This window comes from Eublepharis macularius, chromosome 1 (assembly GCF_028583425.1).
Source record: "Eublepharis macularius isolate TG4126 chromosome 1, MPM_Emac_v1.0, whole genome shotgun sequence".
NCBI classification, from domain to species: domain Eukaryota; kingdom Metazoa; phylum Chordata; class Lepidosauria; order Squamata; family Eublepharidae; genus Eublepharis; species Eublepharis macularius.
The window spans coordinates 141,620,553-141,635,870 of record NC_072790.1 but is presented as its reverse complement, the minus strand read 5'-3'; the positions used below and the strand labels follow the sequence as shown (position 1 = coordinate 141,635,870).

The window sequence follows — 15,318 nt, the reverse complement described above, 5'->3', positions numbered from 1 at the left end:
GGTGTTATGTGTCATAATGCTTTGCCTACTTGTACTTTGGAAGGGAGAAAATAATTTTTAAAAAACTTTATTTTGTGTTGTTCTTGTTTTATTCTTTGTTGTGCAGTTGGTTCCCATCATAGGGAACAATGGGGCTGGCTGGCCAGCCATCTCTGTAGGTGGTGGGGGAATTTGAGGGAGGGTGTCTGTGGTTCAGGTGCTCTTTCACAGGGACCAGCTGGCACTCAGAAGTGTGCCCACCATTGTGGCACCCCTGGGCTGTGCAGAATTGCCCAGGGAAAGAGAGTTTAGAAGTTCCCAGCATAGGGAACAAAGGGAGAGGGCTGGCCTTTGCCAGCCTGTTCCTGGGGTTATGGGTGTGGGGCAGGTGGGGGTGGATTTGGGTCTGTGAGGGGCTAATGTGGGGATTTGGGTCTGTGTGTGGCAGCTGGGGGGAATTGGGTTTGTGTGGAGCTGTAAGGGGTGGAATTTAGGGGCTGAGAGGACCTACTTGGGGAGGCCATGAAATGGCCCCCCCAAGTGGGAGCAGGCTGAGCCTTGGTGGGGGGTGGGAGGAGGGGTGGGAGAAGGGCCCCAGAGGGTTGGGGGGCATTTTGCATGCAAAATGCCACCCCTGGCAACACAAGCCTCCCCCAGCTGTCAGTGGTAGAGATTAGAGCACCTACTTGGGGAGGCCATGAAATGGCCCCCCCAAGTGGGAGCAGGCTGAGCCTTGGTGGGGGGTGGGAGGAGGGGTGGGAGAAGGGCCCCTGAGGGTAAGGGGGCATTTTGCATGCAAAATGCCACCCCTGGCAAAGGAAGCCTGCTTCTTCATTTTTTCCCCATAGGAAATAATGAAGAAGATGCTCCTTTATGGGAGGATGGGGGGACCTGCTTTGGGGGGCCATAACATGGCCCCCCAAAGTCCAATCTGTCTGAAACTTGGGTGGTTGTTAGAGAAGGGTTAGAGGAAGGTCCCCACCAATTTTGGGCTTATTCGGTGGGAAGATGCCTCCCCCAGACGTCCGGGAAGACGGAGGCATTTTCCCATTGAAAAGCCGAATGAAAGACGAAAGAATCCCGAAACGTTTCGGCTTTTTTCTTTCGGCTACCCGAAACGTTTCGGGATTCCCCGAAACGTTTCGGCATTCCCTGAAAGAAGCCGAAACACTTTTGTTTCGGCATTCTTTCGGCATTCTGAATGCCGAAACGCACATCCCTAGTTTTAACTATTCAACTGAAACATTAAAGGGAGGGTGAAGAAAATAACTCTCAGAGATGGTGTTCCAGAGCATCAGCGCTGCTACTGAAAAGGCCCTGTCATATGTCGCCTTCTGCCATCCATCCAAATAGCAGCTGCATGCAATGAGGAGGACCTCCAAGCATGAACAGATTGTGTTGGAGAAGGCAAGTATCCTGGTCCAGGATCATTTAGCGCTTGAAAGCTCAAAACCAGCCCTTTGAAGTGAGTCCAAATATAAACCAGAAGCTGGATTAAGACTGGCATAATATGACCACTGTGACTTGCCCAAGACAGTATCTCTGTGGTCGCATTTTAAATTAGTTGCAGTTTCCAAAAACTTTTGAAAAACACGTCAATGTATAGAACATTACATTAGTCCACTGTGGAAATTCATTGAGCATATATGGCAACTAGAATTATATTGTTATTTTTATTTTCTTTATTGCAAATCATTTACTTGGTTTTCTTTTATTGGACAAATGTGTATGTTCTGATCTACCTTAATCATTTTGGTAAACTTACTGAGGGAATGTATTCTAATCCAGTGGTTCCCAGCCTGTCCGAATATAAGGACTGCTTTTTAACCTCCTGTGTGATAGTAGCTACAGTAGTTGCATCTGTGGATTGAGAAAATATATAACGACAAAAAGATCAAAATGAAAATGCTTAGTGTGCATATGGATTTGTGGACCTGTTGCAATAACTCCGTGCCCCTCTCGGGTTCCCAACAAGCTTCCAAATTGGTGCCACTGCTCTAACCTCTTGGGTGAGTAGGGTAGTCAGAAACTGACAGAATTGTGCAGTCAGTTCCAGCAATGAAATTACAGCTGCTAGATTTCTATCTAAATGGATTTAACATTAATCTTGGGGTTTCAGGGTAAGGAGAGGGGTAAAAGGACCTCTGGGACATTGTAATGGCCTTCCATGGTAAATATTAAGTCAGAATTCTTATCCAGAAGGTAAGTTCTCCAATTCAGCAAAAGTAGCTATCTTCCTGCAGGATTCATTATCAAAGGGTGAAGGAGTGAAGGGTGGGATAAACTTCGACCCTTACACCTTGTATTACATTTTAGTGGGTGACATGAGGATTTTAATAAATTAGGAAGTATAGGGGCACTATATTGCATGTGATATATAGTGGGCAAAGGCTTTACTTTATCAAAGATCTGTATCATAGAATTAATTACTTTGATGTAAAATCCTCAGTATTTTTTGAGATGGACTCCGTTTTTTAAAGGGGTGGAGGCTCTTGAAAAGTAATAAGGAAAGGCGTTCACAGTAGCACCACGAATATAGTTTCAGTGACCTGAGGTTACGGGCTGAAAGGAGGATCTTCTTTCTGAGAGCTCGCATCTTCCTTCCCAAATTGGACCAAGATAATTATAGCTGTCTCTGCGCCGTAGTTTCCAAGCTGCTTATAACAGTAGTGCAGCCGGGCGCTCATTTCTCTCGTGCGATTCAAACGCCAGGAAACTAACAAAGACCTACTCCCAAGAAGGGTGGGGGAGTGCACGTAATAGTGGTATCTAATATTTATCTCGGATCTGCGGGGCTGGGAGCTGTCGTGTACTGTAGCTTTTTATGCAGGCAGGAAACGCCGGCTCCGATTGGACATAGCAGGACCTAAGGCGAGGGAGGGAGGGACTGAAAGAGGGTGGAGAGGAAGAGAGTTGGGCTTGCAGCGATGAAATGTAAACACGGGCAAGGGACACCCGGTGATGAACAAGCTGTTTCTTTTCCGGCGAGCAAGTCGCGTGCTGCAAGCATCGATGGCTCGTGAGATGTGCCTTTGAGGTGCGTAGCCTCTCCTTCCAGGACTTGATGAATTCCGAAAGGAACCTTTCCCTGCTGAGAAAGGCTCGCCATCCGTTTCTTTCTCGGGCGGATTTAACGCTGGAGACTAGCGGAATGCTCTAGCTTTGCTCTGACACTGCGGATCTTCCTTTCCTTTGCCCTGCCCTTCAAAGCGGAGCGATGGAAATGAATATGAAGAAGTTCACAGTGCGTAGGTTCTTCTCAGTGTATCTCCGCAAGAAGTCTCGCTCAAAGAGCTCAAGTCTAAGCAGATTTGAGGTAAAAACAAATAATTTTAGCTTTATCTAAAATCCTGATATGTTTGCCCTTCAAGTTTTTCCTTCCTTCCTTCCTTCCTTCCTTTCCTTCCTTCCTTTCAGCAAATTGTTTATTGATGGGAAATGTACTGATTAAGCTAGTGATACAAGAGTCTTGGGATATTGTTACAAATTATTGTTTAAAAGAAGGTGTTGTTACTTTTAATAGAAAAAGAATTGAGCAAATGAAACAATACACGAAAAAATATATTCCCAATTTCCCTTTTATTTCTTTGCTGGTGTCCCAAGTTTAAACATGCATACAGACTCTTGCTCCCAAGGTTTGATTTTTTGTGTGTGCAGGATGAAGGTTCTTCAAGCTTCTTCAAGGGTTCTTCAAGGTTCTGTATAAGTCAGAAGTTTTATCAGGTTGCTGTTACATATTCAGTTTGTCTTTTTTATGTACTGTTATTGTCTTTTTCTTTTACAATAAACTTTTTATCGGGGGGGGGGAGTTTTATTAGGTAGTAAGTTATATGAAATGAGTCTTGTGACATCTCAAAAACTAAGAAAAATTTTATTCATGGTAACAATCATGGACAAGTGCCCACTTCCTCAGGTGCAAGTGAGCTTCAAAAGTGGCTTCCTGTTTACCATGCTAGATGAGCGGTTTATTACTTTTTGTGGTGCCACAAGACTCCTGTTTATTCTTTGGTGCAACAGAGTAACATCGCTGTTCCTCTGGATCTGTCGTCTAATACACTATAGTGTAAAGCATCATCAGAACCATTTTGGGTCATTCCTCTCTTCGTGGGCCAGCCTAGTGTTGCAACCTTCTTTCATCTATTGTGAAACGAGACATTGCCAAGGTTTTCGAGAACCACAGCATCATATACATTAATACAAATGATGCCAAAATAATATAGCCAGCTTTCCTGTTTGGCTCTTTCACTTCCCTCTCCTGCTTGCAACTACTGCAGTTGAAAGCTGAATTAATTGTGCAAGATTCTGAGGAGATGTTTGTTTTTTTATTTTTATATTGCATAAACATGGCTTTTCCTTGCCTGTCCTATAGGTACTAGCAGCCTTGGTCAAAATTTGCTTTCAGTCAATGCACTACTGGCATTTTCGCCTGATGAGAAACTGTTCTTCCAAAAGGGCTGTCAAGACTGTTGAAGAACTGTTTAGGACAATTAGAACAGGAAAGGTGTGAAAATAGAATTTCCATACATCTTCCTCCCTTGATTCTGCTTTCTATCCCTGTACTAAGAAATACCTCTGCCATTTCTGTATTTTAAGCAAGATTAATTAAAACAGTGTTCACGGTTTTATTGCGAACAAGATAGCATCACTCACATAAATGTTTGGTCTTCCTCCCTAAACTCTTCCCCACTTTACCACATGAAAGTGATCCCATTGGCCTTAGTGGCATAAACTCTTTGTGAGGATGAGAGGAAAAGGAGATAGTAACTGAATTAAATTGGGAAGTGGGGGGAGGCTGACAAGGATTACAGAAAATGTTTTGTGTGTCATTGTTAGAAAGGAGGATCCCTGACTGACTGCAGTTTAATTAATTTAGAACAATTTCCTAAACAAGCTGTATGTACTGTTTTGTGAGGTTCTTATTGTAGAATTGCTGGTATATTCTACAATAAAACATTCATATTTGAATAACCACTACCACCAACATCTTTGTCAGTCAGGTACCACAAATCCTTTTTGTTTTATCCTAGAGTGCAGTCATAAGCAGTTACTTACATTCTTCTAAGTCCATTTAAGTCAATGGATTTAGGTGTAACTCTGCATATATTTCCACTGTGGTTTGTAAAGAAGCTTAATTCAGTGGCTTCTAAATGAACACATGTAGTTTTCTGAAGTGGGTTTCTTCTACTAAGAAGGTCTATTCTGTGGTCTTTCATCAAGTACAATAGTAGCTGATCACGAATCTTAGCACCCTGTGTGCTTTAAGAAGTGTCTTCCTTTAAAAAATTTAAGCTCCACAAGATGATATATTTTTAATGTAGGAATGTATTTTTAACAAAAGCCATAGATATGATTGATTCCTCAAGCAAAAGGCAAGTCTTGAAGTTCAAGAAATAATTCAAGCAAGTGAAGAGTTTGGCATTGCCATGCTGTTGTATAGGGGAAGCTTCAATATCATAATATTTCAGGTGAGAGTGGAACAATAACTAGAGTCAGGAGATACATGACTAGCTATGAGATGGCCTATATGTTGTCCATCCCAACAAAATGGAGAGGCAGAAGGCCTCTGGTGTTAGTATACTAATCATCACTATGATGTTTGGTATAATGAACAAAAATGCAGTATTGATTTAAACATTAATAATTTGTTGTGGCCTACTTTTCTTTACATCTTGAGTTTTAGTTTTGGTGTATATTCAGTGATTTTTTTTTTCAGAGTAATTTCTCCTGCAACCAGGGCCATGCTCCAAAGAGCCCCTTGAGCTGTGTGCAAGCCCAAATGTGACATATTTCTCTAACTGCAGCTATTTGTGTTGCATCAGATGCTGCTCCCAAAATTCCTCTTGGAACTTGGTGGTACAGAACATCAGTGCAGTGGTGGTACAGTGGTGGATCAATGGTTTCTCTCACTCTCTCTTGCTTACTCTCAATTTCTATTTAAAATGTTTTTGATATCTGTTCACTGAACTTTTTCTGTTCTCTTTAATAACATGGAGACCACTTTCAAGCTCATATATATATTTAGTGTCAAGTCAAATCAATTATACAGTGGCAAATAAAAAGATCAATTGCATTTTATTTACACGGAATAATACTTTTTATAACATGTTTATATTTTATTTTAAGTGCTTATGGGCTACAATCCTGAAATTCTTGTTATTCACTGGTGAAATTCCTCACTCGTTTTTAATCAGAGTGCAACCCATGAGCTCTCTTTCACCCTATCTGTGTTATGGGCATGGCAATAACTTTTCCTTCCTTTGTATCTGGCACCAATAGCAGAGTTTATGCAAAGCGACTCAGTATTATAATACAACAGGGAGCATGGGTTGTTCCAATGTAAAAGGAAAAAGTGATTCATGAAACTTGTATTCCTCTTGAAGTGTGGAAGTCCTTGAAACTCTGTTGAAAATCTATGCATATTCCTGCTTGTACTTTTTTATATGTAGCTGAATTCTCAAGGAAATTAAGCAAAATAATACCTTAGTATTAAATGAAAATGTTTTTCTTGAAAAGAAAAATGTTTTAAAGACAGTATCCTGTCCACAAATCGGAAGCATAATAAACAAATAGTGCAGTCCTATGCCTTTCTTTGGTCTCTGGGTCAGGGATAGGATCACTATTAAATTCCTCCTTTCTATTGGTGGAGGGAAAAACTATACCAATATAGTGAATTTATGGTAGTGCTGATAGTACTGGTAGTAGGCTGCTGGTGTTACCCCTCTGCCAATGGGACACTGCCAACAGGATAAAATTGGACTGGATTTAATGTGAAAGGGAGAAATGGGTCATACAGTGAAATCCTAAGCAGAGTTACTCCAGTCTAAGCCCATTGATTTCACTGTTAGTCAGTCCCATCCCTGACAATGTAGCAGTAAAAAAAAGAGTAAAGTGTCCAGTAGCACCTTTAAGACTAACCAACTTCTTTGTAGCATAAGCTTTCGAGAACTCTTCATCAGATGCAGGATGCTACAAATAAGATGGTTAGTCTTAAAGGTGCTACTGGACTCTTTACTATTTTGCAACTACACATGGCTGACTCTTCTGGATCAGTAAAAAAAGTGGCAGCATATGAAAAAACATCCACATTAGAGTTAGTGAAGAACATCAAACAAGATCCTGGGACCTGCTCTGTTCAACATTTTTATAAATGGTTTGGATGAAGGAATAGAAGGAAAGCTTATTAAATTTGCAGATGATACTAAATTTGAAGGGGTAGCAGATATGGTAGAAGATAGAATCAGGATACAGGATTGTCACACAACTCCCTTTCTGTCATGTAGTTAGATTTGGTGCCTTAAACCCTCTTACTATTTCACCCTTTGGGTAGGTAATGCTGCCACCAGGAATTCAATTCCAAGCTAGTTATTCCCCCCTGCCCCTGAATAATGTGTCCAAGTGTTAGGCTTTGTCAGGCCGTGGCACGCCCCCTGGCGACGGGTCGGGGTGGGGCGGTCCCGGCGGGTCCGTGCTGGTAGCCTGGAGCGGCTGGGCGGGTCCCCAAGGAAGCGTGGAGGCTCTTTCACGGGCGGCCTCAGACTAGGGCGGCCCTTGTCTGACCGGCGGGCCGGTCAGCACGTGGCTCCACCCGGCCGGCTGCGCCTTAACCTTCAGGGCAGCCAGCTGACAAATGGCAGGGTGCTCGCCTTAGGATGCCGGGCTCCTGCTATGTCTCTTTCCGTACCTTCCTCCTCGGCCTGCCTCCAGAGCCTCCTTAAATACTTTCCCCTCTCCAGCTCCACCCTCATCCCCGAGTGCTTCCGCCCACCATCAATCCCAACACCTGTGCCACCTGCATCCCAGCCCATTGTGCCCACCTCCCTCTGCCCCGTTGGTGGGCTGCTAGCCGGGCTGTCTCGCTCTCCCCCAATGCCTCTTGCCCTCCTCCCTCCTGCCCTGTGATGGACGGCGGGCCAGGCCCCTGACGGGGCGATCTGGCCCTTCCCCGGGCCGCCCTCCAATCACAGGCTGGCTTGCTCCTCCCTCCCCCCTGCTGGCCCCGGCCGCCATCCCGCTCGGCTGAGGGCGCCTGCGCCGGCGTCCGGCCGCCCGGCGCAGCCTCGCCCCGCTCGCTGCGGCCTTCCCCACGGCCCGGACGGGGCCGTCGCCGCCAGAGCGCTGACCGCGCCGGCCGCCGCTTCCGCGTGCGCCCGCTGTCGTGGCCGCTCGGGCTCCTCTCCTCCGGTGCGGCGGCGGGCGGCGGCGCAGCGACGGCGCAGCCGCTGGGGCCTTCTCCCACCGGTGGAGCCTCGTCCTTGGCCTCTCCTGCCCGGTAGGTGGGTTCTGCGTCGTCGGGGGGGTGGGGGTGGGGGGAGTCCGAGGCCGGCGTGTCGGGCCTCGGACACACACCCCCTCTTCGCGTTGCGTTGGGCGTGGCTTCTCCGGCGAACATCCGGGACAGGAAGTCGGCGTTGACATGCTGTTTCCCCGGTCTGTGCCGGATCGTAAAGCTGAAGGGTAGAAGAGCCAGATACCATCTTAGCACGCGTGCATTGTGATCTTTAAGCCGGGACATCCAGACCAGGGGGGCGTGGTCCGTCACGAGGGTGAAGGGGTTATTAGCGAGGTAATATTGCAGCGCCCCGACAGCCCACTTGACAGCGAGGGCCTCTTTTTCCACGACCGCGTAACGGCGTTCAGCTGGTTGGAGCTTCCTGCTGATGAACAGGACTGGGTGCTCCTGTCCGCCGTGGTCCTGGGACAGGACGGCCCCGAGCCCGCTATCGGATGCGTCCGTCTGAAGAATGAAGGGCCGGTCGAAGTCGGGGTTGCGCAGGACTGGTGACCCGGACAGAGCGGCTTTGAGGTCGAGGAAGGCTTGTCGCCGGGGCGGCGTCCACTGGATCTGGTTGGGCTGGTCTTTGCGCAGGCAGTCCGTAAGGGGGCTGGCTCGGCTGGCGTACTGTGCGATAAATTTACTGTAGTAGCCGACCAGCCCCAGAAACCCCCTAAGCTGCTTCTTGGATTTTGGCAGGGGGCATGCCTCCAGTGTCGCCACCTTGTCCGGGAGGGGCCTCAGCTGCCCCCGCCCCACGAGGAACCCGAGGTATTTCAGCTCCTGGAAACCCAATCGGCTCTTGGTGGGGTTGGCCTTCAGCCCTGCGTCCCGGAGGGCTCGTAACACTTGGCGGAGATGGCGGAGGTGGGATGGCCAGTCAGGGCTGTAGACTAAGATGTCGTCTATGTAGGCGGTGGCGAAACCTTGGCACTGGGCCAGCGCCCGGTCTACCAGCCGCTGGAAGGTGGCGGCGGCCCCGTGCAACCCAAAAGGCATGACCTTGAACTCGAACAGCCCTTGGGGGGTGGCGAAAGCCGTTTTCTCGCGGTCTCCCGGGGCCATGGGAACCTGCCAGTATCCTTTGGTTAGGTCCAGCGCCGAAAGGTAGCGAGCCGCGCCTAGCTGATCGATTAGTACCTCGGCCCGGGGCATGGGGTACGCGTCGAACTTTGCGACCTTGTTTATCTCCCTGTAGTCGACGCAGAACCTCACGGACCCATCCGGCTTCGGGACCAGCACAATGGGACTGCGCCACTCGCTGTGTGAGGGTTGGATTACCCCCAGGCGTAGCATTTCTTCCACCTCTCGGGCCACGGCCTCCCATTGCTTCCGGGGGAGGGGCCTCCAGGTTGCCCGGGCCACTTGGCCGGGGTCTGTGGGAATCCGGTGCTCAGCCAGGTGGGTGCGTCCTGGACGGGTGGAAAAACAGCCGGGCAAGTCCTTCAGCAGCGCCCGGAGTTGCTGCCGCTGGTGGGGTTCCAACGCCTCGTCGAGCCCTGGCGTGTTTCCCTCCGGCTGGCGGTCTGTCCACGGGAGCTCCCCCGTTGGCGGGTCCAGTGGGTCGTCCGCGAGTCGGCAGGTGCCGGAGGGTCGCTCTTGCCACTCCTTGAGGTCGTTGATGTGCAGGCGTTTGGACTGACGGGGGGAGGCGCCACACTGGACCTCATAGGAATGGGACCCCAATACCCTCTTGACCTGGAAGGGACCCCGCCATGGGTCACCGTGGTGCCCGGGCCCGAACACGCGGCGGTTGACCAGGACCCGATCCCCCTCCTTGAAGGTTCTCAGCCGGGTCCCGCGATCGTACCGGGCCTTCTGGGCCGCCCGGGCCTTCTCCAGATTCTGCCCGGCCAGGGTCCGGGCTGCTTCTAATCGTTCCTGGAGCTCCTTCATATATTCAGGGGCGGGCCTCCCTGGGGGTTCTGACGACTCGGCCCGTCGCCCCTCCATCACTTCCAGGATCCCCCGAGGGTTACGCCCATATATTAATTCAAAGGGGGTGAAGCCGGTGGATGCTTGAGGCGATTCGCGGACCGCGAACAGCAAGGGGTCCACGAAGAGGTCCCATTGGGCTGGGCGGTCGTGGGCCAGACGCCGCAGCATCTGTTTGAGCGTTTGGTTGAACCGCTCCACTAGGCCATCTGTCTGCGGGTGGTATATGGAGGTGAAGATCTGCCGTACTCCCATGGTGCGGCATAACTGACGGGTTACAGAGGCCGTAAACGGGGTGCCACAATCCGTGACCAGCTCCTTGGGGATGCCCACCTGCGCGAAGAATCGTACCAGGGCGCGCGTCACGCCGGGCGCCTGCATCGTCCGCAGGGGTATGGCCTCCGGGTACCGGGTGGCGTAATCCACCAGGACGAGGACGAACCTGCATCCCCGGGCGGTCCGCGGCAACGGGCCTATGAAGTCCATAGCCACTCTCTCGAAGGGGGTGCGGATCACGGGCAGTGGTGCCAAGGGAGCCCGCGGGGGCGGCCGACCCGCTGTTCGCTGGCAGACCTCGCAGGTGCGGCAGTAGTCCTTCACGTCTCGGGACACCGACGGCCAGAAGAATCGGGCCAGCACCCGGGCCAGGGTGTTAGCAGGTCCCTGGTGTCCGGCCCAGCTGTGGTCGTGCGCATGGGCGAGTATACGTGGTCGATAGCCTTGGGGGGCCAGAAGCTGTCGGACTTCGCTACCCCTGGCCCTCGTGACGCGGAACCACACGCCCCCTTCCTGGATCACCCGAGGTACTCTCCCAGCCCGCCTGCCATCCATCACGACCCCCTCACTCACCGCCACGGCGTCTCGGAGCCCACCTAACGTGGGGTCGTCCGCTTGGCGAGCGATGAAACTGGGGTCCGTCGACCAATCCTGGGCGTTCGGGTCTGCTGTGGGGTCGTTCACCGTGGAGGGTCCCTCCCTCGGGTCCTCCACGGGCAAGGCTTCCTCGGGTCCGCGTGCAGCCTGGAGGTGGTGGTGGAAGCTGGGGGCATCGCGGCCCAGGAGAACAGGGTAGGGCAGGGCCGGTACTCGGGCTAGCTCTACCTCCCAGGTCTGTCCGCGGCAGGTCAGAGGCACTCGTACCACCGGGTAGGTCTCCGAGTGGCCATGGAAGCAGGCCACGGACGTCGAGCGGACGATGGGTAAGTGGGGCGGTAGCAGGCGTGTGCGGATCATTGAAATAGAACTGCCGCTATCCAAGAAGGCGGACAGGCGCCGCCCTGCCACTTCCACCATCACTATCAGCGGCGGCGGTCTTGGCGGGCGGGCCGTCACCGGGTAGGCTTCTTCCCAGCCGGCGTCACACTCCATGAGCGGACAGTCGCGGATGAAGTGGCCCCGCTGGCCGCACTTAAAGCACGGGCCCCGGTCTTCGGGGTCGCGGGAACTCTTTGGGGCGGCCTCCGGTCCGGGCCCGGCCAGGGGTCGGCCCCAGGCCCCCTCCCAACCGGGGAGCAGCGGGGGTGCCCGAGAAGCCCCCGTTCACGGCCCCGACGCCTCCCGGGCTCCGGACCTGGCCCTCCCCGGGCGCGGGTTGTCCAGAGGCCGGGGGGAGGGCCCGGTGGTCCTTGTTCCTGGGCCCGTGTCCCGGGGGGCCTCGCGTGGGTCTGCCGCCGCGGCGAAGTTTTCTAGGAGGGCCGTGGCTTCCTTCAGACTCGCAGGGTGGCTGCAGGCTACCCACTGTCGGGCTTTGGGGGGGAGGATATTGAGCAATTGCTCCAGGACCACTTGATCCACGATCTTCTTCTCGCCCTCCAAGGTGGGCTTCAGCCACCGGTAGGCGGCATCCCTTAGCGCATTGATCAGGGCTCTGGGCCGCTCGACCTTTTTGTAGGTGATGGACCTGAACTTCTGACGGTAGGAGTCGGGTGTCACCTCATACCGGTCGAGAATAGCGGCCTTCAGCACCCGGTAGTCAGCGCTCTCCTCCTTGGGTAGGGCCCTCAGGGCCGCCTGGGCCTCTCCCGTCAGATAAGGGCCAATGATGAATGCCCACTGGTCTCGGGGCCACTGGGCGGCTTCCGCTGTGCGCTCGAATGCCTCCAGGTAGGCATCTATCTCGTCGGCCTCTCCCAGCTTGGTCAGCTGAAAGGGGGCCCCCCGCATGGGGCCGAGGACCGAAGCGGCGGGTCCGGCCCCCAGGGTCTGGGCCAGTCCACGGAGCAACGTGGCCTGTGACTCTTGCTGCTGTGCCGTCAGGTCCCGCAGGAGCCGCACTTGCTGCTCGGCCATCCATTGGCTGAGCTGGCCCAAGTCCAGGGCCGTAGGGGCCGCGGGCTGCCCGGCCCCGCCCGCTGCTGCAGCAGCTGCTTGGTCCATGGGAGTGCCCTCCGTCTGTACCGCCTCGGAGTCAAGCCTGGGCCGGCCGAAGGTTGCCGGGCGCAGATAGGTGCGAGGCCTCGTCCACCCGGGCGGGGTCGGGAGGTGGGGTTGCGGGCGCCTCACAGCAGGGTCAGTGCCCGCATTCTCCACCACGATGTCAGGCCGTGGCACGCCCCCTGGCGACGGGTCGGGGTGGGGCGGTCCCGGCGGGTCCGTGCTGGTAGCCTGGAGCGGCTGGGCGGGTCCCCAAGGAAGCGTGGAGGCTCTTTCACGGGCGGCCTCAGACTAGGGCGGCCCTTGTCTGACCGGCGGGCCGGTCAGCACGTGGCTCCACCCGGCCGGCTGCGCCTTAACCTTCAGGGCAGCCAGCTGACAAATGGCAGGGTGCTCGCCTTAGGATGCCGGGCTCCTGCTATGTCTCTTTCCGTACCTTCCTCCTCGGCCTGCCTCCAGAGCCTCCTTAAATACTTTCCCCTCTCCAGCTCCACCCTCATCCCCGAGTGCTTCCGCCCACCATCAATCCCAACACCTGTGCCACCTGCATCCCAGCCCATTGTGCCCACCTCCCTCTGCCCCGTTGGTGGGCTGCTAGCCGGGCTGTCTCGCTCTCCCCCAATGCCTCTTGCCCTCCTCCCTCCTGCCCTGTGATGGACGGCGGGCCAGGCCCCTGACGGGGCGATCTGGCCCTTCCCCGGGCCGCCCTCCAATCACAGGCTGGCTTGCTCCTCCCTCCCCCCTGCTGGCCCCGGCCGCCATCCCGCTCGGCCGAGGGCGCCTGCGCCGGCGTCCGGCCGCCCGGCGCAGCCTCGCCCCGCTCGCTGCGGCCTTCCCCGCGGCCCGGACGGGGCCGTCGCCGCCAGAGCGCTGACCGCGCCGGCCGCCGCTTCCGCGTGCGCCCGCTGTCGTGGCCGCTCGGGCTCCTCTCCTCCGGTGCGGCGGCGGGCGGCGGCGCAGCGACGGCGCAGCCGCTGGGGCCTTCTCCCACCGGTGGAGCCTCGTCCTTGGCCTCTCCCGCCCGGTAGGTGGGTTCTGCGTCGTCGGGGGGGTGGGGGTGGGGGGAGTCCGAGGCCGGCGTGTCGGGCCTCGGACAGGCTTCTTTGTGCAACTATGTGGCCTTGAAAATAAGACTGGGATATATAGAAATCTCATATACTCTGGGGTGATTTAAAAAAAACCCAAAACAAACCTTTATTATTACATGAAACATAATAGTTTCACACTTTTTTAAGCTTGGTGGTTTCAAAGATAGTTATCTGTTCTTAAAGCTTTTTTTACCATAGACTCATTCACACAAAGTAATTTTCCACACAAGTTTTCTTTAAGAGAATAAACTCCACAGACTTAGATTCATTCATGTCTTTTCACATAGCTTGCCGGATTCATTCATTCATTCATTCATTCATTCATTCATTCATTCATTCATTCATTCATTCATTCATTCATTCATTCATTCATTCATTCATTATTAATATTTTTATTCAATTTTAGAACTGTAACAATAATCAAACAACAAACCAATATAATACATTGCATTTAAAAATATTAACACAGTGCTTCAACTATAATACATCAACAATGAGTGGTGTGAAGAGGGAGGTTGCAGATCTCTTGCTTCTATAAATTCATAAAATGGGATCCATTTTTCCCAGAAGTTTGATCCCGAAGATGGATATTCCGTCTGATGTAGATTGTCAGTTATTTTTTCCATTATCAAATGGTTCCAGATTTTTGTAAACCAAAGTTCTGTAGTAGGTGGAGATTGGTCTTTCCATTTGGTTGCTATTGCACTCCTAGCTGCCACCAGGAGAGAGTTGATAAGGTCTCTTCTAACATTTGGGATTGATGTCTGATCCCACAGTTCCAAGAACTGTTCCAAGAAGATTACTTTTGGCGACACTGTGCCCTGTTATTTCCTTAATAATATTTAGTACTTCTGACCAAAATCGAGATATCAAGGGACATTCCCACCAACAGTGAGCAAAATTACCCTCATTATTGCATTTCTTCCAACAAGAGGGCGATGCTGAAGAATAAATTAAGGAGATTTTTTTGGGTGTTAGGTACCACCTGTGTATAATTTTATAGCTTTGTATTTTAGTTAATATAGTTGAGGATTTATTTAATTTTGATGCCCATACTTTTTCCCAGTTGTCTAATGTCAGTACTTCATTAAGATCTTTATGCCATTTAGTTTGATAACTAAAATTGTTAGGGATGTTAGAGGACAATAGCAGGCCATATATTTTTGAAATCATGCCCTTTTTTGATATTTTTTAGCATCCATGAATTGCTCAAATCTTGTCTGAGTTGCATTCATAACCTTTCTTATGTTTATTTGTTGGGTGACAGCTTGTAATTGCAGATATAAGAACCATGGAATTGAGCTTTGAAATTTTTGTTCTATCTCAATTTTGCTTATGAGACCGTCCTTCGTTGCTATATCTTTTAATGTGATAATATCAGTAGTTTTCAATGTTTTTGCTATTTGAGTTTTAGTGTCTATTGATATGTTTTGTACAGAAATAGGAGAGTGCCTCGACATGTCTGGTATTAATTTAGTTCTGGTGCTATTCCAAATATGTAGGATCGCATCAAGGAAGGTATTATTCTTTATTCCGTTAGGTCGTTTAGTAGGTGGGTTCCAAATTATTTCTTGTATTTTCCATTGGGGTGGTAACTTATTGCAAGTCGAAGTCCACTCTGTTGTTTCGTTTGAGTGCCAAAGCGAGAGGAGATTGGAAAGTCTGATTGCT

General features: G+C 51.5%; 1 protein-coding gene across 1 annotated transcript in view; it reads left to right on the top strand.

Moving 5' to 3' along the window:
* Positions 1-3,196: 3,196 nt before the first annotated feature.
* Positions 3,197-15,318, top strand: part of RPS6KA2 (ribosomal protein S6 kinase A2) — a 299,866-nt gene continuing 287,744 nt past the window's right edge. The window contains exon 1 of the mRNA XM_054982534.1: positions 3,197-3,295. Within this exon, the coding sequence (XP_054838509.1) occupies positions 3,197-3,295 (99 nt within the window). The remainder of the gene's footprint in view (positions 3,296-15,318) is intronic.